The sequence below is a fragment of the Lynx canadensis genome, chromosome A1, assembly GCF_007474595.2.
Source record: "Lynx canadensis isolate LIC74 chromosome A1, mLynCan4.pri.v2, whole genome shotgun sequence".
Classification (NCBI taxonomy): domain Eukaryota; kingdom Metazoa; phylum Chordata; class Mammalia; order Carnivora; family Felidae; genus Lynx; species Lynx canadensis.
The window spans coordinates 88,343,236-88,366,444 of NC_044303.2; the positions used below are offsets into that span (position 1 = coordinate 88,343,236).

The 23,209-nt window shown below is 43.2% G+C and overlaps 1 protein-coding gene across 1 annotated transcript; it reads right to left on the minus strand.

Annotated features, from left to right (window-relative positions):
* Positions 1-7,694: 7,694 nt before the first annotated feature.
* PRSS38 (serine protease 38) lies at positions 7,695-22,944 on the minus strand. The gene is given in 11 exon segments (XM_030315912.1): positions 7,695-7,759; positions 8,033-8,091; positions 11,009-11,139; positions 11,572-11,659; positions 11,661-11,712; positions 12,256-12,266; positions 21,305-21,309; positions 21,362-21,617; positions 22,176-22,236; positions 22,239-22,358; positions 22,806-22,944. Coding segments are annotated over 11 exon segments (987 nt in total).
* Positions 22,945-23,209: the final 265 nt, after the last annotated feature.

Consider the following 23,209-nt stretch of genomic DNA (forward strand, 5'->3'; position numbering starts at 1 on the left):
TTTTTCAGTCTCCAAGTATTTGTACTCTTCCAAATTTTTTCTTGTGGTTGATTTCGAGTTTCATAGCGTTGTGGGCTGAAATATTCACAGTATGATCTTGATCTTTTTGTACTTGCTGAGAGCTGATTTGTGTCGCAGTATATGGTCTATTCTAGAGAATGTTCACTGTGCGCTGGAGAAGAATGTATATTCTGCTGCTTTAGGATGAAATGTTCTGAATATATGTTAAGTCCATCTGGTCCAGTGTGTCATTCAAAGTCATTGTTTCCTTCTTAATTTTTTGATTAGATGATCTGTCCATTGCTGTGAGTGGGGTGTTGAAGTCTCCTACTATTATGGTATTACTATCAATGAGTTTCTTTATGTTTGTGATTAACTGATTTATATATTTGGGAGCTCTCACATTTGGCACATAAATGTTTACAATTGTTAGGTATTCTTGGTGGATAGACCCCCTTGATTATGACATAATGCCCTTCTGTATCTCTTGATACAGTCTTTATTTTAAAATCTAGATTGTATGATAGAAGTATGGCAACTCTGGCTTTCTTTTGTTGACCACTAGCATGATAGATGGTTCTCCATCCCCTTATTTCAATCTGAAGATGTCTTTAGGTCTAAAGTGGGTACAAGAGACTCATTTTAGACCTAAAACTACCTGAATGTTGAAAGAGAGGGGGTGAAGAAACATTTATCATGCAAAGGGATGTCAAAAGACAGCCAGGGTAACAATAATTATATCATACAAAATAGACTTTAAAAACGAAGAGTGTAACAAGAGACAAAGAAGGGTATTATATAATAATAAAGGGGAGAATCCAACAAGATCTGACAATTGTAAATATTTATGCCCCCGATTTGTAATACCCAAGTATATAAATAATACCAAACATAAAAGAACACATTGATAATAATACAATAGTAGTAGAGGACTTTAACACCCCACTTACAACATGGACAGATCATCTAAGCATAAAATCAACAAGGAAACATGGATTTGAATGACATACTGGACCAGATGGAATTAATATATTGAGAACATTCCATTCATCCTAAGCAGCAGAATACACATTCTTTCTAAATGCACATGGGACATTCTCCAGAATGGATCACATAGTAGGTCTCAAATCAGCCCTCAAAAAGATTGAAATCATGCCCTGCATCTTTTCTGACCACAACCACTCTCAAAATTGAAGTCAAGCAGAAAGAAAAAAAAATCTGGAAAGACCAAAAACACAAGGTTAAACAATGTGCTGCTAAATAATGAATGAGTCGACCAGGAAATAAAGAAGAAATAAAAAAGTACACAGAAACAAATGAATATGAAAAACACAGTGTTCCAAAACCTTTGGGATGCAGCAAGGGGTGTCTTAAGAGGGGCGTATATAGCAATACAGGTCTACCTCAAAAAGCAAGAAAAATCTCAAATATGAAACCTAACCTTATACCTAGTGGAACTTGAAAAAGAATCACAAATGAAGCCTAAAGCCAGCAGAAGGAAGGAAATAATAAACATTAGAGCAGACACATGATATGGAAACTAAAACAACAGGAAAACAATAATAGAACAGATCAATGAAACCAGCAGCTGGTTCTTTCAAAAAATTAATAAATTGATAAATCTCTAGCAGACTCAACAAAAAGAAAAGAGAAAGGACCCAAATAAATAAATCATAAAGGAGACAGGAGAATACAAACAACACAGAACTATAAACAGAGAATATTATGAAAACTATATGCCAACAAATTGGGCAACCTGTAAGGAATGGATAAATTCCTAGAACCATATAAATAACCAAAACGGAAATGGGAAGATAAAAAACTTGAGGAGACCAATACCCAGCAAATAAATTGAATCAGTAACAAAAAAATCTCCCAATAAATAAAAGTCCAGGGCCAGATGGTTTCCCAGGTGAATTATAACAGGATTAAAGAAGAATTAATACAATTGTCTTCTTAAACGATTCCAAAAAGTAGAAAATGAAAGAAACTTCCAAATTCATTTTATGAAGCCAGCATTACCCTGACACAAAACCAGATAAAGACTCCATTAAAAAAGAATTACAGGCCAATATCCCTGATGAACACAGAGGCAAAAATTCTCCATAAAATGCTAGAAGATTGAATCCAACCATACATTAAAAAATCATTCACTGTGATCAAGTGGGATTTATTCCTGGGTTGGAAACATGGTTCAACATTAGTAAATCACTCAGTGTGATAAACCGCATTGATAAAAGCAAGGATAAAAACCACAGGATCCTTTCAATAGATGAAGAAAGAGCCTTTGACAAAGTACAACATCCATTCATGATAAAAAAAAAAAAAAAAAAAACCTCAACAAAGTAGGGTTAGAGGAAATGTACCTAACATAATAAAGGCCATCTAGCTAACATCACCCTTAATGAGAAAAAAACCGAGAGCCTTTCCTCTACAGTCAGGAACAAGCCAAGGATATCCACTCTCATCACTGTTATTTAACATAGTACTCGAAGTCCTAGCCTCAGCAGACAACAAAAAGAAATAAAAGACATCCAAGTCAGCAAGGAAGAAGTCAAACTTTCAGTATTGCAGATGACATATACTATGTAAAGAAAACCTGAAAGACTCACCAAAAAACTGCTAGAACTGATAAACAAGTTGAGTAAAGTCACAGGATACAAAATCAATGTACAGCAGTCTGTTGCATTTCTATACACCAATAATGAAAGCAGCAGAAAGAGAAATTAAGGAATCAATCCTATTTACAATTATACCAAAACATTAAGATATTTAGGAATAAACCTTATGAAAGAGGTAAAAATATCTGGCTCTGAAACTATAACACTGATGAAAGAAATGGAAAGATGACACAAAGAAATGGGAAAACATTTCTTGCTCATGAAAGAATATATATAGTTAAAATGTCTATACTTCTCAAAGAACCAACACTAATCCTTCTTAAACTCTTCCTAAAATTTGAAGAGGGAACACGCCCCAAACTCATTCTTGAGGTCAGCATCACCCTGATCCAAATCCAGACAATGGGTTTTTCCCCACAAAACAACAGTATCCCTCATAAATACTGATGCAAAAATTATCAAAAAAAATAGCAAAATGAATTCAATAGCACATGAAAAGGATTATACAACATTACCAAGTGAGATTTATTCCTGGAATGCAAAGATAGCTCAACATTCAAAACCAATCAATGTGGGGTGCGTGGGTGGCTCAGTCGGTTGGGTGTCCAACTTCAGCTTAGGTCATGATCTCACCACTCGTGAGTTGGAGCCTTGCACTGGGCTTTGTGCTGACAGCTCAGATTCTGTGTCTCTGTCTCTCTCTGCCCCTCCTACCCCTTCTCTCTCAAAAATAAATAATCATTAAAAATGTTTTTAAAAATCAATCAATGTAATAATGACATTAACAGAATGTGGATGAAAGCCACATGATTATCTCGGTGCAGAAAAGCTTTTCACAAAATCCAACACCCTTTCATGGTAAAAACATTCAACAAGTTAGGAATAGAAGGGAGCTTCATTGGGTGGCTGGGTGGCTCAGTTGGTTAAGTGTATAACTCTGGATTTTGGCTCAGGTCATGATCTCAGTTTGTGAAATTGAACCCTGTGTCGGGTTCCATGCCAATTGCTGGCAGTGCAGAGCCTGCTTGGGATTCTCTCTCTCCTTTTGTCTCTGCCCCTCCCCTACTTGTGCTCTCTTCCTCTCTCTCAAAGTAAACAAACTTAAAAAAAAAGAAGGGAACTGCCAAAAAAGGGCCATATGATAAACCCAAGCAAACATACTCAATGGTGAAAGACTGAAAGCAGTTCATCTAAGATCAGGAACAAAACAAGGATACCCACTTTTGCCACTTCTATTCTAACCTTATGCTGGAAGTCCTGGCCAGGGAAGTTAGCTAGAAAAGAAATAAAAAGGTATCTAAAGTGGAAAAGAAGAAATAAAATTATCTCTGCTCTAAACATGAATTTCTGTGTAGAGAATTTAAAGATTCCACAAAAAAACACTTATTAGAATACATGAATCAGGAAAGTTGCAAGAGACAAAACCAATAGAAATCATTCACGTTTATATACACTAACAATGAATAAAAAGGAAGTTAACAAAAACAATTCCATATACAATACTATCAACAAGAATAAAATACTTCAAATTAACTTACCCTAGAGGTGGAAAACTTGTACACTGAAAAGCACACAACACTGCTGGAAGAATTAAAGAAGTACCAATAAATGGAAAAGGCATCTCATGCTCATGCACTGGGTGCATAATGTGGTTAAGTTGTAAATATGACCCAAAGCAATCTACGGACGCAACACCATCCCTATCAAAATTCCAATGGTATTGGTTGCAGAAATTAAAAATTCATCCCAAAATTCATATGGAGAAAAGCTTCCATGATATTGGTTTTGGTAATGCTTTCTTGGATATGACACAAAAAGCACATGAAACAAAAGCAAAAACAGACAAGAAGGAACTACATGAAACTTAAAAACTGTGCATCAAAGGACATAACCAACATAGTTGGAAACCTATAGAATGGGAAAAAAATATTGGCAAATTATATATCTGGTAAGAAATTAATATCTAAAATATATAAAGAATTCCTATAATTCAACGACAAAGACACAAATAACCTTACTTTAAATATCAGCTAAAGACTTGAATAGACATTTCTCCAAAGATGATATACAAATGGCCAACAAGCACATGAAAAATGCTCAACATAATTAGTCATTAGAGGAATGCAAATTAAAAATAATGAAGTGTTACCACACACCCTTAGAATGTCTACTATCAAAAAAATAGAAAACAACAATGTTGATAAGGATGTGGACAAATTGGAACCCTCATGCACTGTTGGTATGAATGTAAAATGGTGCGGCTATGGTGGAAAACAGTATGGAAGTTCCCCCCAAATTTGTAAAACTACCCTATGACCAGCAATTCCACTTCAGCGTATATACCCCCCAAAATTGAAGGCAGAGTCTTGAAGAGATATTGGCACATGCATGTTCATAGCAGCAATATTCACAATATCCAAGAGGTGGAGAGCAACATGAATGTCCATTGGCGGATGGATGAATGGGCAGATGTGGTAAATACATTCAATGGAATATTATTCCATCCAAAAAAGTAAGGAAATTTTTGACATATGCTACAACATGGAAGAACCTTGAGAAGACTGTGAAAAGAAGCTGGCCACAAAAGGACAAAGACAGTAGGATTCCCCTTAAATGAGCCTAGAACAGTCACACTCATAGAAGTGGAACAGTAGAATGCGCATTTCTAGATGGGGAAGAGGCAATGGGGAGTTATTGTTTAATTGGCACAGAGTTTCAGTTTTGCAAGATGAAAATAGTTCTGGAGATGGATGGTAGGAATGGCTGCACAACAGTGTGAATGTACTTAATGCCACTGAATATACACTAAAATGGTTAAATGTTAAGTTTTATGTTGTGTGTGAGTTTGTTTCTCCACCAGAAAAAGAAAAATTAAAAGGACAGTCTACAGAATGGGAGAAAATATTTGAAAATTACATGTCTTATAATGGATTAATATCCAGAAGGTATAATGAGCTCCTACAACTCTACACCAAAAACCAAATGACCAAATCAAAAATGGGCAATGGGCTTGAACAGATATTTTTCCCAAAGAAATGGCCGTAAACACACGAAAATATGTCAACATCACTCATCATCAGAAATGCAAAACACGAGATACCACTCTACACACTTTAGAGTGGCTATTATAAAATAATGAGGGGGTGCCTGGGTGGCTCAGTTGGTTGATGTCCACTCTTGATTTTGGCTCAGGTCATGATCCCACAGTCATGGGATTGAGCCGTGCTTCGAGCTCCACACTGAATGTGGAGACTGCTTGGGATTCTCCCTCTCTTTCCACCTGGTCCCTGACTCATGCTCTCTCTCTCTCAATAAAATAAAATAAAATAAAATAAAATAAAATCGGAAAAGTATAGGTGCTGGCAAGGATGTGGAGAAATTGGAACCCTCGTGCACTGTTGTTGAGGACGTGAAATGGTCCAGCTGCCCAGGAAAATAGTTTGGGTAGTTCGTCCCAAAACTAAATATAGAATTACCATATGACCCAATAATTGTACTTGTGGGCATATATACAAAAGAACTGAAAGCAGGACTCAAACAAATACTTGTATACAAATGTGCACAGTGGTATTTCCTCAGTAGACAAGACGTGGAGCAAACCAAATGTCCACCTGCAGATGAATGGATACAGGAAATGTAGCATATACATATACTGGAATATTATTTGCTCTGGAAAAGGAATTAAGTTCTGGTACACATTACATAGATTGAACCCTGGAAATATGCTGAGTGACGTAAGCCTGATGCAAAGGACAGTGTGTCGTCGGACTTACATGGGAGAGTAGAATAGGATAGTTCATGGTGACAGGACTTGGGATGGTAGTTGTCAGGGGCTGGGGGTGGCACACTGTATAGGAGTTATTGCTTAATGGAAGAAGGAAACATCCTGGACATGTATAGTGGTGATGGATGTCCAACAATGTAAATTCACTTAATGCCACTGAAGTCATTGTATGCTTAAAAATGCTAAAATGGTAGGGGCACCCTGGGTGGCTCAGTCGGTTGGGCATCTGACTTGGCTCAGGTCATGATCTCATAGTCTGTGAGTTTGAGTCCCGTGTCAGGCTCTGTGCTGACAGCTCAGAGCCTGGAGCCTGCTTCTGATTCCGTGTCTCCCTCTCTCTCTGCCCCTCCCCTTCTTATGTTCTGTCTCTCTCTGACTCAAAAATAAATAAAAACATTTTTAAAATTTAAAAAAATTTAAATTTAAAAAATGGGAAAAATGGTAAACGTTATGTAATGTGTATATACCACAATTAAAAAAAAACAGTTTAAAGACAAAACAGTAAGTGAAACATTAGTCTTGGAGAACATAACCAAGGACATCATAAAAGTTTGGCTCCAGAATTCTTTTTTTTTAACGTGAAATTTATGGTCAAATTGGTTTCCATACAATACCCAGTGCTCATCCCAACAGGTTGCCCTTCTCAATACCCATCACCCACCCTCCCCTCCCTCCCACCCCCCATCAACCCTCAGTTTATTCTCAGTTTTTAAGAGTCTCTTATGGTTTGGCTCCCTCCCTCTCTAACTTTTTTTTTTCCTTCCCAAAATTCTTTTAAACATTGGTTGGAGAAGCTTCTCAATGTATGTTCTCTGTAGAGTCCCTGCGGATGTGACCGGAATGCACCTGGATCACAAGTACCTTCCCTGTACGGGGCCCTGCTATGGCCACCCTGTGGGCCCGCTAGCCCCGTGGTCACCCCCACCTTTTCTCTTCCACCCCCGGCTGGAGTGTCTCGCCAGCCGCTCGGCTCTTCTGTTGTCCCTTCCACACTCTCTCTACTGGTTATCCTATTTTCCTCGTGATTTCAACATCAGAGATTCTAGTTTCCATGGTGATGTTCTTGAGAGGTTTTGTCTCTTCAAGTCTTTTTGCATTTTCTCCAGTTTGCATTTTTGGCTCTCTCTCTTTTTTTTTTTTTTTGTCCTCATTGCTGTTTTGACTAGGTTACTCCCTGCCTGTCATTATTGGAATTTTAGTCTGATTGAGAATACCGGGAAAGTGCACAGATTACCCTGAAACCAAGGCATTTAGTTGTTGCCTGATTCTCATGAGTGATGCTCTGGGGCTCACTCAGTGAGGTGTGGGCGCTGTGTCCCTGGCACGCTCACTCCTGCAGCGGCCTCGCCAAGGCCTGTGCAGAGAGTGGCTAAGGGCCAAAGGCCGGCTGGCATTCTGGTCGGGAACTTGCAGTCTTCTGCTCAATTGGTACGGCATTCAGCAATGCTTCCAGCGATTCCATCCAAATGGGACAGGTTATGTGTGGTGCTCTCTCTGTGCACACACTGCATTAGCAGGTGAATTCCTGGTAGCACAGAGCACACATCCTGACCTAAACCCTCGCTTGTAGACCTGCTTCTGTCTGGTGCCTCCAAGCAAGTTGCCCAGATGGCTAGCGATTACTCACCTCTTAGCAGGGAGCCTACTCCATGTAAAAAGGTCTCTTTAGCTGGGTCTCCAGGGGCCCTGGATGGCAAAGGAGGGTAACAGAGGACAGATAAAACACTCAAGTGATGCAGGCGCTAAAGGCCACAAAGATGCTCTGGCCCCGAGTGCAGCTCTCTCAGCTTCTTGCCAGAATACAGGGCCAATGACAGCGGATGAACCACTCAGGTCCCTCTTGTCACTGTGGGGCCTGACAACACTCGGCACACTGCAGCACTCAGTGAATAGTTCTCGCATGCTACATGGGACGAATGTGGTTATGTTCAAATCATTCTTAAATTCCTGGGATAAAGTGTACTTGGGTGGATGTACGCTGTTTCTGGGACAAACTATTTGGCCATGCCAAATTGCAGTTTTGAAACTTAATACCTCCAGCGACTTAAATTAACACATTAGTCATACACTACTTTCTCACATGTACTTGGGCCCCGTTTTGAGTGTCTTATGCACAGACACCACATATCCCGTATCCATGGCCTGTTATAATGATGCAACATTTCAGTGTCTGCTGGGGTAATTCCCCCCGTCACTGGCCTTCATATGTAGCTTTATTCCTCAGTGTTCTTCTTCTGTTTTGATATAAACCTCAAAATCAACTATTTAGCTCCAGAATACACACACATGTGCGCACACACACATGCCTGCATGCAACACACACTGCCCACACACTCATGCACACGTGCATGCACACACTAGGGTTGCTTTGCCTGAGAAAGACAGAGTTAACATTTGTTCAAATCTACTTTTTCTTGTTCTTTCTCCCTCCCACCCCCCACAGGGCATTTTAAACATTTCCTCCATATGGACGTTCACATTTCTTGTTAAGGCTGTAAGGTATCTTCTCTCTTTGGCCGCTACTGTAACAGGTGTCTTCCCTTCTGCTATGTCTCCTGGCCAGAACCCGTTCTGCTTTTGTCCATGTTTTGTCTGGTGGCTTACCAAGTATTCTTACCGTCTCTGGGAGTTGCACATTGTCCTCTTGTGTGCTCTGGATGTGCTCTAAGTTTTCTGACATAGTTTTAATGTCTCTTCCTGCTTGCCCAGATGATTCTCTTGTGCAGCTGTGGCAGCTGCTGTTCCAGTGGTGTGAAGGGTCAGGAGACACAGGAGCGATGTCCTGTGACCCAGCCTTAGCAGGAAATGCACTGTTTCCCCACCAAGGAAAGGACCGGCTTTTAGGCCAAGGCAGCGTGTACCTTACTAGCAATAGCTATCTTTACTTTCTTTCCTTTATTTTTGGAAAATGGGTTTTGAATTTGTTAAAAAGCCTCTTCATTAATATTAGTCTTATTAAGGAAAGTTAATAATATGTGAATTACACCTATGGGGTCCTGCATTCCTGGAGTAAATCCTACTTGATTACAACGTGCTATCTTAAAGTTGGATTCTGGTGGCTAGTCCTTCACCAGGACTTCTGAACTGTAAGCTGGACTGTGGCAGTCCCCTGCTTACGTGGTGGTCAGGTGTGTTCACGCATGTGCACCACCAGGGTGAGTCTGGAAGCCTCTCCCCAGTCTGCGTGTGGGCTGCGTAGCAGCACAGGGATAGCCCTCAGCAGAAGGTTTGACAGGTTCCCAAGGAACCCTCACCAAGGGCTTTTACATTCCTTCTGAAACGTCTCCACTTCTTCTCCAGACTTTGGCCTATTTGAACCTTCCATCTCTACTGTGGTTACCTTGGTAAATTACTTTCTTTCTAAAAAGTGAAATGTTTTATTTTAAAATTATTTACATAGAATTATACAATACCTTTTATGATTTCAGAGATTTTTTTTCTTTAATATTTCCCCCTTGTCATTTCTTGTTTTGTGTATTTTTTGCTCTCAGCTTATATCTTTTTTTAAATGTTTATTTATTTATTTTTTTTTTTAAATTTTTTTTTCAACGTTTATTTATTTTTGGGACAGAGAGAGACAGAGCATGAACGGGGGAGGGGCAGAGAGAGTAGGGAGACACAGAATCGGAAACAGGCTCCAGGCTCCGAGCCATCAGCCCGGAGCCTGACGCGGGGCTCGAACTCACGGACCGCGAGATCGTGACCTGGCTGAAGTCGGATGCTTAACCGACTGCGCCCCCAGGCGCCCCAATGTTTATTTATTTTTGAGAGAGAGAGCTAAAGAGGAGAGAGAGACAGAGTGTGAGCAGGGGAGGGGCAGAGAGCAAGGGAGACACAGGATCCAAAGCAGGCTCCAGGCTCTGAGCTGTCCAGCAGAGGCCCAAAGTGGGGCTCAAACCCACAAACCGCGAGATCATGACCTGAGACAAAGTCTGGCACTTAACTGACTGAGCCACCCAAGGGCCCCAGCTTATATCTTGATGAAGTTAGTGACTTCTTACTTTTTGATTTTTTTGCCAAAACCAGATGTTTAGAATGTTAGTTTTGGTGTTTTCTTGGCATTTGGCCCCCTGGATTTCTGTGTTCATCTTTTTAGTTCTTCCGAATGCCTACTCTCAGCTCACATCTTTCAATTTTTCATATTGGAAATTTGGGCACTTAAAAACTCTTTGACACTGACAGGTCTGAGCATTTAAACTCTGCTGGCTTTGGCTGCACATGGATTTCATGTCCCGACACTGATGGCCGGCTGGCCTGTGCTTCTCCCGCTTGCTGCCTGTCACCCTGATAAGGCCACTGAGTGCCAGGCGATATACACACTCTGTCTTCGTGAGGGGGCCTGTGCTCTCAGTGACAGACGACATAGCCCTCTGGGATGCTCACTTGGTAAACATTTAATATCTTACCACATCTCAGCCCAGAGCACTGGGCCCTTTTGTGGTGAGATGTGGCCCCACATCTGGGCCTGGCCGGTGGCCCTCACAACATTAACAGGACAGCCAGCATGGTCACAGGGACACTGAGGGTGGCGCATAGCATGGAGGAGAGGGTGGGGAGTGGCTGAAGAGGCAGGGTGTGTGCTCTATGTGATAATGGATCCCACTTTGAGAAATAGGAGACCCGCGCATAAACTGCAGGATACATAGGGTATGTGCATCCACGGCCCCAGCTCACCACTCCAACCTGCAACCAGGTTTGGTTGAATTCACAGACGAGTGGGCCGCCAGAGTCACCCTGGAAAGAGAGGGGGTTCCTGTGAATGGGGAGTTCAGGGTCGTGCAGCCTCCTGCATCCCACACACTCAGCCCCACTTTGCCGGTGCCAAGCTCTGCTGCAGGCGGGCTGTGCTCCAGGCACTGTCCTGCCAGTGGGGATGGGGGTGGGGACGGTGCCATGGGGTGACAGACAGTGGGCAAGGCCCCAGGCAGACGTGGAGCCCTGGGCTGTTCTGGCAGTGCTGGGGTCCACAGGGTGCTGAGTGCTAACTGGAGTCGCATAAGCCACCCAAGACTCCCGCCCAGCTGAAGGCCACATGGTGATGTGCTCCTGAGCCCTACAGGAGACAGGCCATCCGGGACCACCTCCCACTCCCGAAGTGCCCCCTGGCTCAAAGCAGGTGAACATCTGAGAGCCCAGGCTTGGCCCCTGCCCCTCAGAGGGAAGCACCTCGCACACAGTCTTCACGTTTCTTGAGTCCCCGGCACAGAGCATGTCCATCAATAATATCTGACAGTGTCCGTAGAGCAGCTGGCACAGGGCAGTGAATCAGGGGCATCTGTGCCTCCTGCAGCTTGTCTGAGGTGTGGCCTGTCGGAAAGGAGTGCAGGCCCAGTGAGGGGTCCCCAAGGCACCTGTCATCCTGGGGCCCAGCTGGCTCACCCTGAAGGCTCCTCCTGCCCTGACCTCCTCATGGCTGCCCTCTCTGCACTGGGGTTGCCTGGTTTGCTAAGTGGGTATGAAATATATGTGTCACGTGAGTCTTCCTAAAGCAGCAGGAAGGGCCACACCACGTTCTAGCCTGTTCCCTCCCACTGCCTGCAGCTGGGGACAAACAAGCCTCTGTCAGCCCAGTCCCCAGGTGGCTGAGAGGGCACTGTGTTGCAAAAATAAAGACCTCTGGTTTTTGGCCCGGTGGTCACCCTTGCGTGCCTCAGTCTACCCTGATGGGCACAGCCATTGGTCCCAGAAACCTGTGCTCTCCTGGCCCATGTGTGAGAGGTTCCCATGGCTCTGGGCATCGCTCTGACTGAAGAAAAGCTGTTGCACAGGCTTCAGACCCATGCGACCCTGGTGTCAAAGGGGTGCCCATTTGGGGAAGGCACAGCACCCTCCAGGGGCACCTGGGGAAACCACTTTTGGAGCTACAGAAGGTGACCCAAAGCAGGGAGTCAGCAGCGTTTGCGGTTGACGCTGGCTGCGCAGGCAGGGCAATGTCAGGAGAGGAGCCACGGACAAGGCAGGTGGTGCAAACGGGCACGCAGAGCAACAGAGCACCCACAAACCAGGGTTTGCAGTGCTGGAAGAGGCAGCCCAATAAAGTGCATCGGGAAATACGCTGGCTGTAACCTCTCAGGGCCTCCACTGTGACCACGCAGGGCAACAAGGAGTGCACTTCTCTCCTGCCATAAGCAAGGCAGCAATGTGTCTGCACAGGACACAACTGCTTTCCTACATTGTGGCTGTCCAGGGAACACATAGCAGATGAGGCAAGACCTCAAGGGACCCATGCCCCTCGGGTGGGGAGCGTCCCCAGGTACCCGGGCGCTGGAACCCCAAGGTGGACACCACAGGGAGGGTGTTGCAGAGAGAAGGAGGCCCAGAGGGCACAGAGTCTCAGCTCCCTCAGCTTGCTGCTGGGTCCTGAGCCGTGCGTGCAGAGGGTACAGACAATCCCATGGGGAGGATGGGCAGAGGATGGTGGGGTGGACTCCACAGCCCCAGAGCTCACAGGGGCCTGGTATACCGAGGTTCCAGCCATCCCAGAGTGGAGAGTCTTGCTGACCACCCAGACAGTGGTGGAGACAGAGGACGTGTGGTGTAAGCTATCCATCACCACTCTCACGGCCGCCACAGCCCCATGCAGCTGGTGGACGGAGGACCAAACTGATGAGCCTGGCAGAGCACAAGGGAAGAGGTGGAAGGAAGATGTGTATGGAAAGCGGTCAGCAATAATTTCAATGGCTTGTGTAGGGTGGGCCAGCACACCAGCTCAGATGCTCGGAAGCCCAGGAGAGGTTTGCACTCACTAGTAGGTCTTTCCTCTAAGTCTCCACTGAGAGCCATGGGACAATACAGGAGACAGGGCAGGGGTCCAGAGAGAGAGCCCCTCCCACGCAGGAGGCCAGGGGATGGCCAGCTGCCACCGGAGGACTGCAAGAGCACAGCTTGCTTCCTTTTTCACCTGTGGACCACGAGCCTTCCATTGGTCGGGAGGACCAAAAGATACTCTTGTCCCAGGACACAGAGTCGAGTGCAGCTGCCCCAGGTGTGCCAGCACTGTGCACAGAGGCCCATTTCCATGGGCCCACAGCACTGCCAGGGACCAAGGCTGGACCAGGCAACTCAGGGCTCCTCCTTCCCAGCACCAGTTGCCCTCCAGAGGGTAGGCGACAACGTGCCACGGTGGTGCAGAGGTGCTGAGGTGAAAGGAGGAGCAGGAACAGAGAGACACCCCAGGCCCCACATCCAGCAGCCACCACGGAGGGACCTGAGCCTCTGGTGCACTGAAGGCAGCCAGAGCAACAGCAGAACCTGCAACCCAGCTCAAATTCTCACCAGACTGCCCCGCCCTCGCCACCCCACTAATGGACTCAGCAGAGAAGGGTCTATTCTGGGGCTCACAGGCTTCAGTTCTAAATGTGCTACAATGTCCTGGCATTCAACAAAAATGTAACAGATACACATGCATGCACACACTCACACATGAACTCACACCATGCACGTGCACCCCTCACCCATATGCATACATGCACGTGCACACACCTGTACACACACATGCACACACACATGTACAAAGGCACACATGTACACAGGGGGTGGTCTATGAATCTGTCCTTGTGCTAGAATCACATTGTCTTGATATCTATAACTTTACAATATTTGAAAGTGGGAACTGTGAGTCTGTCCAGCTTTGATCTTCTCCTCCAAGAGTGTGTTTTGGCTACATAGGGACCCTTCCAATTCCATATGAACTTAAGAATCAACTTTTCCATTTCTTCAGAAAAGGCACTGGACATGCAGGCCACTTTGGGTGGTGCTGACATTGTGACAATTTTGTCTTCTAACCCGTGAACCAAGTTGCCTTTCCATTTATTTAGGTCTTTCAAAAATCCCCCTCGGCAATGTTTTGTAGCACTTGGTTTACAGGTCTTCACCTCCTTGGCTGAATTTACTAAAGGTAGCTTTTTTTTCAGATGATGTAGTATTATTTCTTAATGTCATTTTGTGATTGTTCACTGAAGGCATATAGAAACTCAGTTAACTTTTGTGTGTGGTTGATCTTTATCCTGCACTTTGCTGAAATTGTTCTTGTTTGTAGTGTTTGGTTTTATGTGTTGATTTTAGGATTACTTGGAATTTGGGTGACTTTTCTTTCTTTTTCTTGCCTAATTTAACTGTCTGAAGCTTCTGGTACAATACAAAATGTCAGTGGTGAGAGTGGCCTTCTTATCCTGCTCATGATTTAGGCGTCAGTTGTCCACCTTTCTCTGCTGGGTAAGATACTGGCTGCGGGTTGTTCATAAATGTCCTTAGTCGTGCCAAGGAAGTACTCCCCCTCTTCCTACTTTTTGACTGGCTTTTTTTTCTTCATGAAAGGACATTGGATCCAGTCAGAGGCTTTTTCTGCATCACTTGAGCTGAACATATGGGTTTCCCCCTTCATTCCTTTAATGTGGTGTGTTCTATTGGTTAATTTTGCATGCTGAGCCTCCTTTGTATTCCTGGGACAAATAACACTTTGTTGAAGTTGTATAATCCTTTTTTAAATGTTTATTTATTTACTTTTTGAGGGAGAGAGAGAACTCAAGTGGGTGAGTAGGAGAGAGAGAGGGCAAGAGAAATCCCAAGCAGGCTCCGTGCTGTCAGCCCAGAACCCGATGCCAGGCACAGCTCACGAACCATGAGATCATGACCTGAGTTGAAACCAAGAGTCAGACACTTAACCGACCAAGCCACCCAGATGCCCCAAAGTGTATAATCCTTTTAATGTGCTGTTTTTTATTTTGATGGCATAATGGTATGTATGTATGTATGTTTGTATGTATGTATTAATTATATAATTTATTGTCAAATTGGTTTCCATAAAAACACCCAGTGCTCATTCCAACAGGTGCCCTCAATGCCCATCACCCACTTTCCCCCTCTCCCCCACCCTCCCATCAACCCTCAGTTTATTCTCAGTATTTAAGAGTCTCTTATGGTTTGCCTCCTTCCCTATATGTAACTTTTTTTCTCCTTCCCCTCCCCCGTGGTTTTCTGTTAAGTTTCTCAGGAACCACATAAGAGTGAAAACATATGGTATTGGTCTTTCTCTGTATGACTTATTTCACTTAGCATAATACCCTCCAGTTCCATCCATGTTGCTGCAAAAGGCCAGGTTTTATTCTTTCTCATTGCCAAGTAGTATTCCATTGTATATATAAACCACATCTTCTGTATCCATTCGTCAGTTGATGGACATTTAGGCTCTTTCCATAATTTGGCTATTGTTGATAGTGCTGCTATAAACATTGGGGTACAAGTGCCCCTATGCATCAGCACTCCTGTATCCCTTGGTAAATTCCTAGCAGTGCTATTGCTGGCTCATCAGGTAGATCTATTTTAATTTTTTGAGGAACCTTCATACTGTTTTCCAGAGTGGCTGCACCAGTTTGCATTCCCACTAACAGTGCAACAGTTTCTCCACATCCCCTCCAGCATCTGTAGTCTCCTGATTTGTTCATTTTAGCCACTCTGACTGGCGAGAAGTGGTATCTCAGTGTGGTTTTGATTTGTATTTCCCTGATGAGAAGTGACATTGAGCATCTTTTCATGTACCTGTTGGCCATCTAGATGTCTTCTTTAGAGAAGTATCTATTCATGTCTTCTGCCCATTTCTTCACTGGATTATTTGTTTTCTGGGTGTGCAGTTTGGTGAGTTCTTTATAGATTTTGGATACTAGCCCTTTGTCTGATATGTCATTTGGCAAATCTTTTCCCATTCCGTCGGTTGCCTTTTAGTTTTGTTGATTGTTTCCTTTGGAGTGCATAAGCTATTTATCTGGATGTGGTCCCAATAGTTCATTTTTGCGTTTAATTCCCCTTGCTTTTGGCGATGTGTCAAGTAAGAAATTGCTGCTGCCTAGGTCAGAGAGGTTTTTTTCTCCTGCCTTCTTTCCCTCCCTATGGCTTTGATGGTTTCCTGTCTCACATTAGGTCCCGTATCCCTTTGGTTTATTTTTGTGAATGGAGTAAGAAAGTGGTCTAGTTTCATTCTTCTTGGCATGTTGCTGTCCAGTTCTCCCAGCACCATTTCTTAAAGACACTGTCTTTTTCCATTGGATATTCTTTCCTGCTTTGCCAAAGATTAGGTGGCCATACATTTGTGGATTCCAATTCTGGGTCTCTATTCTATTCCATGGCCTATGTGTCTGTTTTTGTGCCAATATCATGCTGTCTTGATGATGACAGCTTTGTAGTAGAGGCTAATGTCTGGGATTGTGATGCCTCCCGCTTTGGTCTTCTTCTTCAGTATTACTTTGGCTATTGGGTTCCATACAATTTTAGATTTCCTGTTCTAGCTTCGAGAAGAATGCTGGTTGCAATTTTGATTGGATTGCATTGAATATATAGATTGCTTTGGTAGTGTTGACTTAACAATATTCTTCAATCCATGATCATGGAAGGTTTTTCATTTCTTTGTATCTTCTTCAATTTCCTTCATAAGCTTTCTATAGTTTTCAGCATACAGATCTTTTACATCTTTGATTAGGTTTATTCCTAGGTATTTTATGATTCTTGGTGCAATTGTGAATGGCATCAGTTTCTTTATTTATCTTTCTGTTGCTTCATTATTGGTGTATAAAAAATGTAACTGATTCTGTACATTAATTTCGTATCCTGGACTTTGCTGAATTCATGTAGCAGTTCTAGTAGACTTTTGGTGGAGTCTATCGGGTTTTTCTGTATACTATCAGGTCATCTGCAAAAAGTGAAAGCTTGACTTCATCTTTGCCAATTTTGATGCCTTTGATTTCATTTTGTTGTCTGATTGCTTGATGCGAGGACTTCCAACACTACGTTAAACAACAGCGGTGAGAGTAGATATCCCTGTCGTGTTCCTGATCTCAGGGGAAAGCTCTCCGTTTTTCCCCATTGAGGATGATATTAGCTGTAGGTTTTCATAAATGGCTTTTATGGATGTTTAAGTATGTTCCTTTCTCCCTGACTTTCTCGAGGGTTTTTATTAAGAAAGGATGCTGTATTTTGTCACTGCTTTTTTTTCTGCATCGATTGACAGGATCTTATGTTTCTTTTCTTTCTTTTCTTTTTCTTTTTCTTTTCTTTTCTTTATTAATGTGATGTATCACATTGATTGATTTGCAAATGGTTGAACGAGCTCTGCAGCCCAGGAAAGAATCCCACTTGATCATGGTGAATAATTCTTTTTATATGCTGTTGAATTCGATTTGCTAGTATCTTATTGAGAATTTTTGCATCCCATATTCATCAGGATATTGGCCTGTAGTTCTCTTTTTTTGCTGGATCTCTGGTTTGGGAATCAAAGTATGCTGGCTTCATAGAATGAGTCTGGAAGTTTCCTTTCCTTTCTATTTTTGGTACAGCTTGAGAAGGGATAGGTATTATCTCTGCTTAATGTCTGGTAGAACTCCCCTGGGAAGCCATCTGGTCCTGGACTCTTATTTGTGGGAGATTTTTAATAACTGATTCAATTTCTTCACTAGTTTATGGGTATGTTCAAATTTTCTATTTCCTCCTGATTGAGTTTTGGAAGTGTGTGGGTGTTAGGAATTTGTCTATTTCTTCCAGGTTGTCCAGTTGGCATATAATGTTAAATACTTCTTTTATAAAAGAATAAATGGCATATAATTTTTCATAGTATTCCCTGATAATTGCTTGTATTTCTGAGGGATTGGTTGTAATAATGCTATTTTCATTTGTGATTTATCTATTTGGGTCATCTCCCTTTCTTTTGAGAAGCCTGACTAGAGGTTTATCATTTTGTTTACGTTTAAAAAAACCAAATCTTGGTTTCATTGATCTGCTCTACTGTGTTTTTAGATTCTGTATTGTTTATTTCTGCTCTGATCTTTATTATTTCTCTTCTTCTGCTGTGTTGGGGTGTCTTTGCCGTTTCTGCTGCTATTTCCTTTAGGTGTGGCTGTTAGATTTTGTATTTGGGATTTAATGTGCTGTTTGAATTAAGTTTGTTGGTGGTCTTGTTGAGGATTTTTTACATCTACATTCACGAAGAATAGTGTCTCATACTTTTGTGTCTTGCTTTGGGCTCAGTGTAATGTTGGCTCCATAGAATGAGGTGAGTGTTCCCTTCTCTCCTATGTTTTTCAAATATCATTTGAGAAGAATTGCCATTAACTTCCTTTAAATCTTTGGTAGTGTTCATCAGGGAGGCCACCTCATCCTAGACTTTTATTGTTGAGAGGTTTGTGAATACCAACTTGCTTACTTGTTACAACTCACTTGGAGTTTTAAGTTTCTCTGGAGGTCAGTTTTGGTAATTTGGGCATTTCTAGGAATTTTTCCCTTTCATGTATGTTATCAGACTTGGCGTGGAGTTATGTCTAGTATTCTCTTAAATCCTTTTATTTATGTGATGTCAGTAGTGGGTGTTCTCAGTTCATTTCTGTAGTCAGGCTAGCTAAAGGTTTGTTCATTTTGTTGGTCTTTTCACATAACTAACATTGGTCTTATTGACTATTTTTTTTCCTCATCTCTATTTAATTTTCTCTGCTTTCTAGTTATTGTCTGCTTTCTGCTAGCTTTGGTTTAGTTTCTCTTTTGTTTTCTTAAGTTGTAAAGTGAAGTTATTATCGGAGGTCTTTCTTCTTATAAATGTTAAGTACTTCTTTATAAAAGAATAATGGCATAGCTATAATTTTTCCCATAGTACTGCTTTTGCTGCATCCCATACATTTGGTATGTTGCATTTAGTTCTTTTTTATTTGTCTCTAAGTATTTTGTAATTTTCCTGTGATTTTTTTTCTTTGATCCATTTGTTATTAACAATGTGTGTTTTACTTTCATGGTTTTTGTGAATTTTTCCATTTTCTTTATATTACTGATTTCTACTTCACCCTGTCTGGGTCAGAGAAGATATTTTGTAGGATATTTACCTTTAAGATATACTGGGACTTTGTTTGTGGCCTAATGTATGGTCTATCCTGAAAATTTCACAAGTGCATTTGTGTGTGGCTGTTGCGGGGTGGGTGTCTATGTGTGTCTGCTACATCTAGTGGGTTCATTGTGATGTTCGAGTCCTCTTCTTTCCTTCCTTATCTTCTGTCTGGTGTTCAGGGTCCCATTGTTGAGAGAGGCAATTGAAATCTCCACTATTACAGTAGAGCTGTCTAGTGCTCCTTTCAGTTCTGTCAGTTTTTGCTTCATATATTTTGATGGTTGTCTTTAGGTGTGTAAATGCTTATAATTTTATATCTTCCTGATGTGTAAACCTTTATTCATCTATCATGTCCTTCTTTGTTCTCTTGTAACTTTTTTTTAAGAGTGTATTTTATCTGGTAATAGTGTAGCCACCCTGCTCTCTTTTGGTCACTGCTTGCAGGAATATATTTTTCTGTCCTTTCATTTTCAACTTGTTTGTGCCCTTGGAATCTCAGGTGAGTTTCACAAACTGCACAGAATTGGATCATGTATTTTATCCATTCTTCTAATCTCTGTCTTTTGATTGGAGAATTTAATCCATTTACATTTAAAGTAATTATGATAAGGAGAGACTTACTTCTGTCATGGTGCTATTTGTTTTCTCTATGCCTTGTATCTTTTTGTCCATCATTTCTTGAATTACAGTCTTCTTTTGTGCTTAAACACTTTTTTTCTGTAGTGAAATGTTTAAATTCCTTCTTCATTTCCTTTTGTGTATATTCTACAGATATTTTTTTTGTTACCATGGGAATTACATTGAACATGATAAAGTTATAACTTTCTAATTTGAATTTCTAGCAGCCTAAATTCAGTAAATTTTTTTAATTAAGTAAAGCAGACATTAATCTTTCTTAACCTGGTATAAGATTAATCTAAAGTCTCCAGACCAGACCACAAATTTATAGCAAGTTATTAGAAGGATTTCATTAAAATAGAAAATAAGAGAAGGAGACCTAGCATCATTGCAATAAGACCAAAAAATAAAAAAAATAAAAGATGAAAATATGGGAAAAGAAATGATGAAACAGTCATTATTGGAAAAAAAAAATAGGGATGTTTCTTTTCCAAATACTAAATTGACAAGGTATTAAAGTGAGTTCTATAAGGTGGCTGGGAAAATCAATGTGCAAAAATCAATAGCTGTCACTAATCAGCAATACAATAAAAAAAAAGTTTCAGGGGTGGCTGGGTGGCTCAGTCAGTTAAGTGTTCAAGTTCGGCTCAGGTCATGATATTGCAGTTTGTGAGTTCAAGCCCCATGTTGGGCTCTGTGCTGACAGCTCGGAGCCTGGAGCCTGCTTCGGATTCTGTGTCTCCCCCTCTCTCTACCCCTTGCCCACTCATGCTTGTCTCTCTTTCTCTCTCTCTTTTCAAAAATTATAAATAAATGTTTAAAAAAAGAAAATAAAATATTCAGTAACCATAAAAATTCTAAAGTACTCAGGTATAAACCTAGAAAGAAAATATGAGGCCATTATGGAGAAAACTAAAATAACTAATAGATTTTTAATTTTTTTATGTTTATTTTATTTTTGAGACAAAGATGGTATGAGTGAGGGAGGGGCAGAAAAGAGAGGTACAGAGGATCTGAAGAAAGCTCCAGGCTTTCTCCTGACAGCAGAGAGCTTGATGAGGGGCTTGAACTCACAAACTGTGAGATGACCTGGGCCAAAGTTGGATGCTTAACTGACTAAGCCACCCAGGTGCCCCATTTTTAAAATAAGTTTAAAAAGATTGTTTATAAGTTGAATTTAGAATCTTAAGGAAAACTCTGTTTTGAAATCTGTATTTGTATTTTCAATATACTAAATATACATTCTGTACTCAGAATCGATGTAACTTCTTCTCTGTAGACAACAAAGACAGCCAGGGATAACAAAACCACACACTGACAAAGAAATAGTGATTGATGGGTGGGATTTCCAGTCTCCAGACACCTGCACTCCCATAACTGACAGAATTCATTCTTCTCTGTAGTGACACAGAGCTGTCATCCTACACAAGCTCCAATTAAGAGATTGACCCCTTAGTTCTCTTACCTTGTTGGGAGGATGACTCCCCATCCTGTAGCCCAGCAAATGACATTCTGAAGGTTCACATCTGGGGGTGCAACGCAGACTGGGAGCACAGAGTCAGAAAACACAATGCGAGATTTCAGCTGCACCAGGGCAATGTCCCCTCCAATAGGGTGGTACACTTCATACGTAGGGTGAATGATCACCTTGTTCACCTCGAACCACTGGGTGTGATTGCCTGCAACCCTGAGGTCCACAAGGCCCACGTACATATCAAATGCTTCAGTGTTCTTCTCCCTGTGGGGACAGAGGACAGAGGCACAGTGGCTTGTGCACCTTGTACCTGGGAAGGGAAGTCTCCTAGGAGTTCACAGGCCCAGGGAAGCTGGAGCATGGTGGCCTGGGTCTCCAGGCTGTCAGCCAGGATATGGAAAAGCAAACTCCTGCCAGCACACTGGAATCCTGGTTGTCTAAGAAAACTGCCCCCAAAGAAGTCCTAAGCTTGGGCCCATGGAGGATTCAGGGACTCATCATGACATGCTGCTCACCGTCAGCCCAGGAGGGTGAACTTAGGTGTGCAGTGAGTCGCCCATGAAGGTACGTCTTTCCTCACCTCTCCTGTGATGTTTCCTCTCACCTCTCATCCTATGACGAGGCTCCACACCTGTCCCAAGAAGCCAATGGCCCCCAAGGAGCACTAAGCCCTGTGAGAGGAGAGGCTGCCCTGGCTGGAACTGTGTGCTGGGCGCCACTCTCTCCCCCACTTCTGGGAAGTCCCAGCTGTAGGTAGCCCACGTGGTCAACCCCAGAGGCCCTGGACCTCCTAGGGAATGGCACCTGGTTCTGCCCACTCACTTCTGGAAGCAGTGGGCTGCCGACAGGATCCAGTACTCATCGATGATGGACCCTCCACAGCGTGGAAGCCTGCATAGTGCACGCTGACCTGCCATGGCCACTTCCTCTCTGGGACATCCACGCCCCCCACAATCTTCCCCTGTATTGTAACGATGGCACAGGCTGAGGAGAAAGGGACAGAGTCTGCAAGTTATCAGCGGTGGCAGGTGGATGGGTTGGGGAGAAACACAGAGTGGCAGAGAGGTCCTGCCTCTGGGTGAGAAGGGAAGGGAAAGTTTGGGGAGGTCAGGAAGAGGGCAGGGAAAGGGAAAAGACAGGGAGGGGTGAGGCATGAGAGGGAATTGGAGGGGAAGTTTGGGGGAGGGCCAAGGAAGGGAGGCCAGGGCAAGGGAGGGGATGAGAGTGAGGGTAGGAAAGGGAAGGCAGGTAAGGGAAGGTTGCTGAGGAGGGGCGGAGAGGTGCGGGGAAGGGCATGAAAAGGAGGATAGGAGCAGGGAGGGGCTGGGAGGGGCGGGAGGGGAAGAGAGGGGTGGGCCTCCACCCCACGGAAAAAGAAGCCCCGAAATCGCCCCTAGGACCCCTTCAACTTGGGCTGGGAAGGGTCCTACCCATGTCTCGGTTCAAGGAGACACCCTCGATCCTGGGGTGTTCCGTGGGCTATGGCTGCAACTTGGGTGGGGGGCAGGAGGAGCAGGAGCAGGATGAGGCCGGGGGCTGCAGGCACCGAGGCTCCAAGCACAGCATGAGGGACAGATGGCCGGGAAGCCATGAGGTGGGAGGGTCCCAGGGGTTCAAGGGCAGGACCTCGTCTGACTTGCAACCCTGCTGGGGCATGCGACGCCAGGAAGATGTGAGGGCACTGCAGCACCTCGGCGCAGAGCACGTGACAGCACAGAACACGTGAGGGCACCGCAGCTCCTTGGCGCAGAGCACAGTGACAGCACAGAACACGTGAGGGCACCGCAGCGCCTCGGCGTGGGGCACGTAACACCGGGAACACATGAAGGCACCACAGTGCCACGGCAGGGGGCACG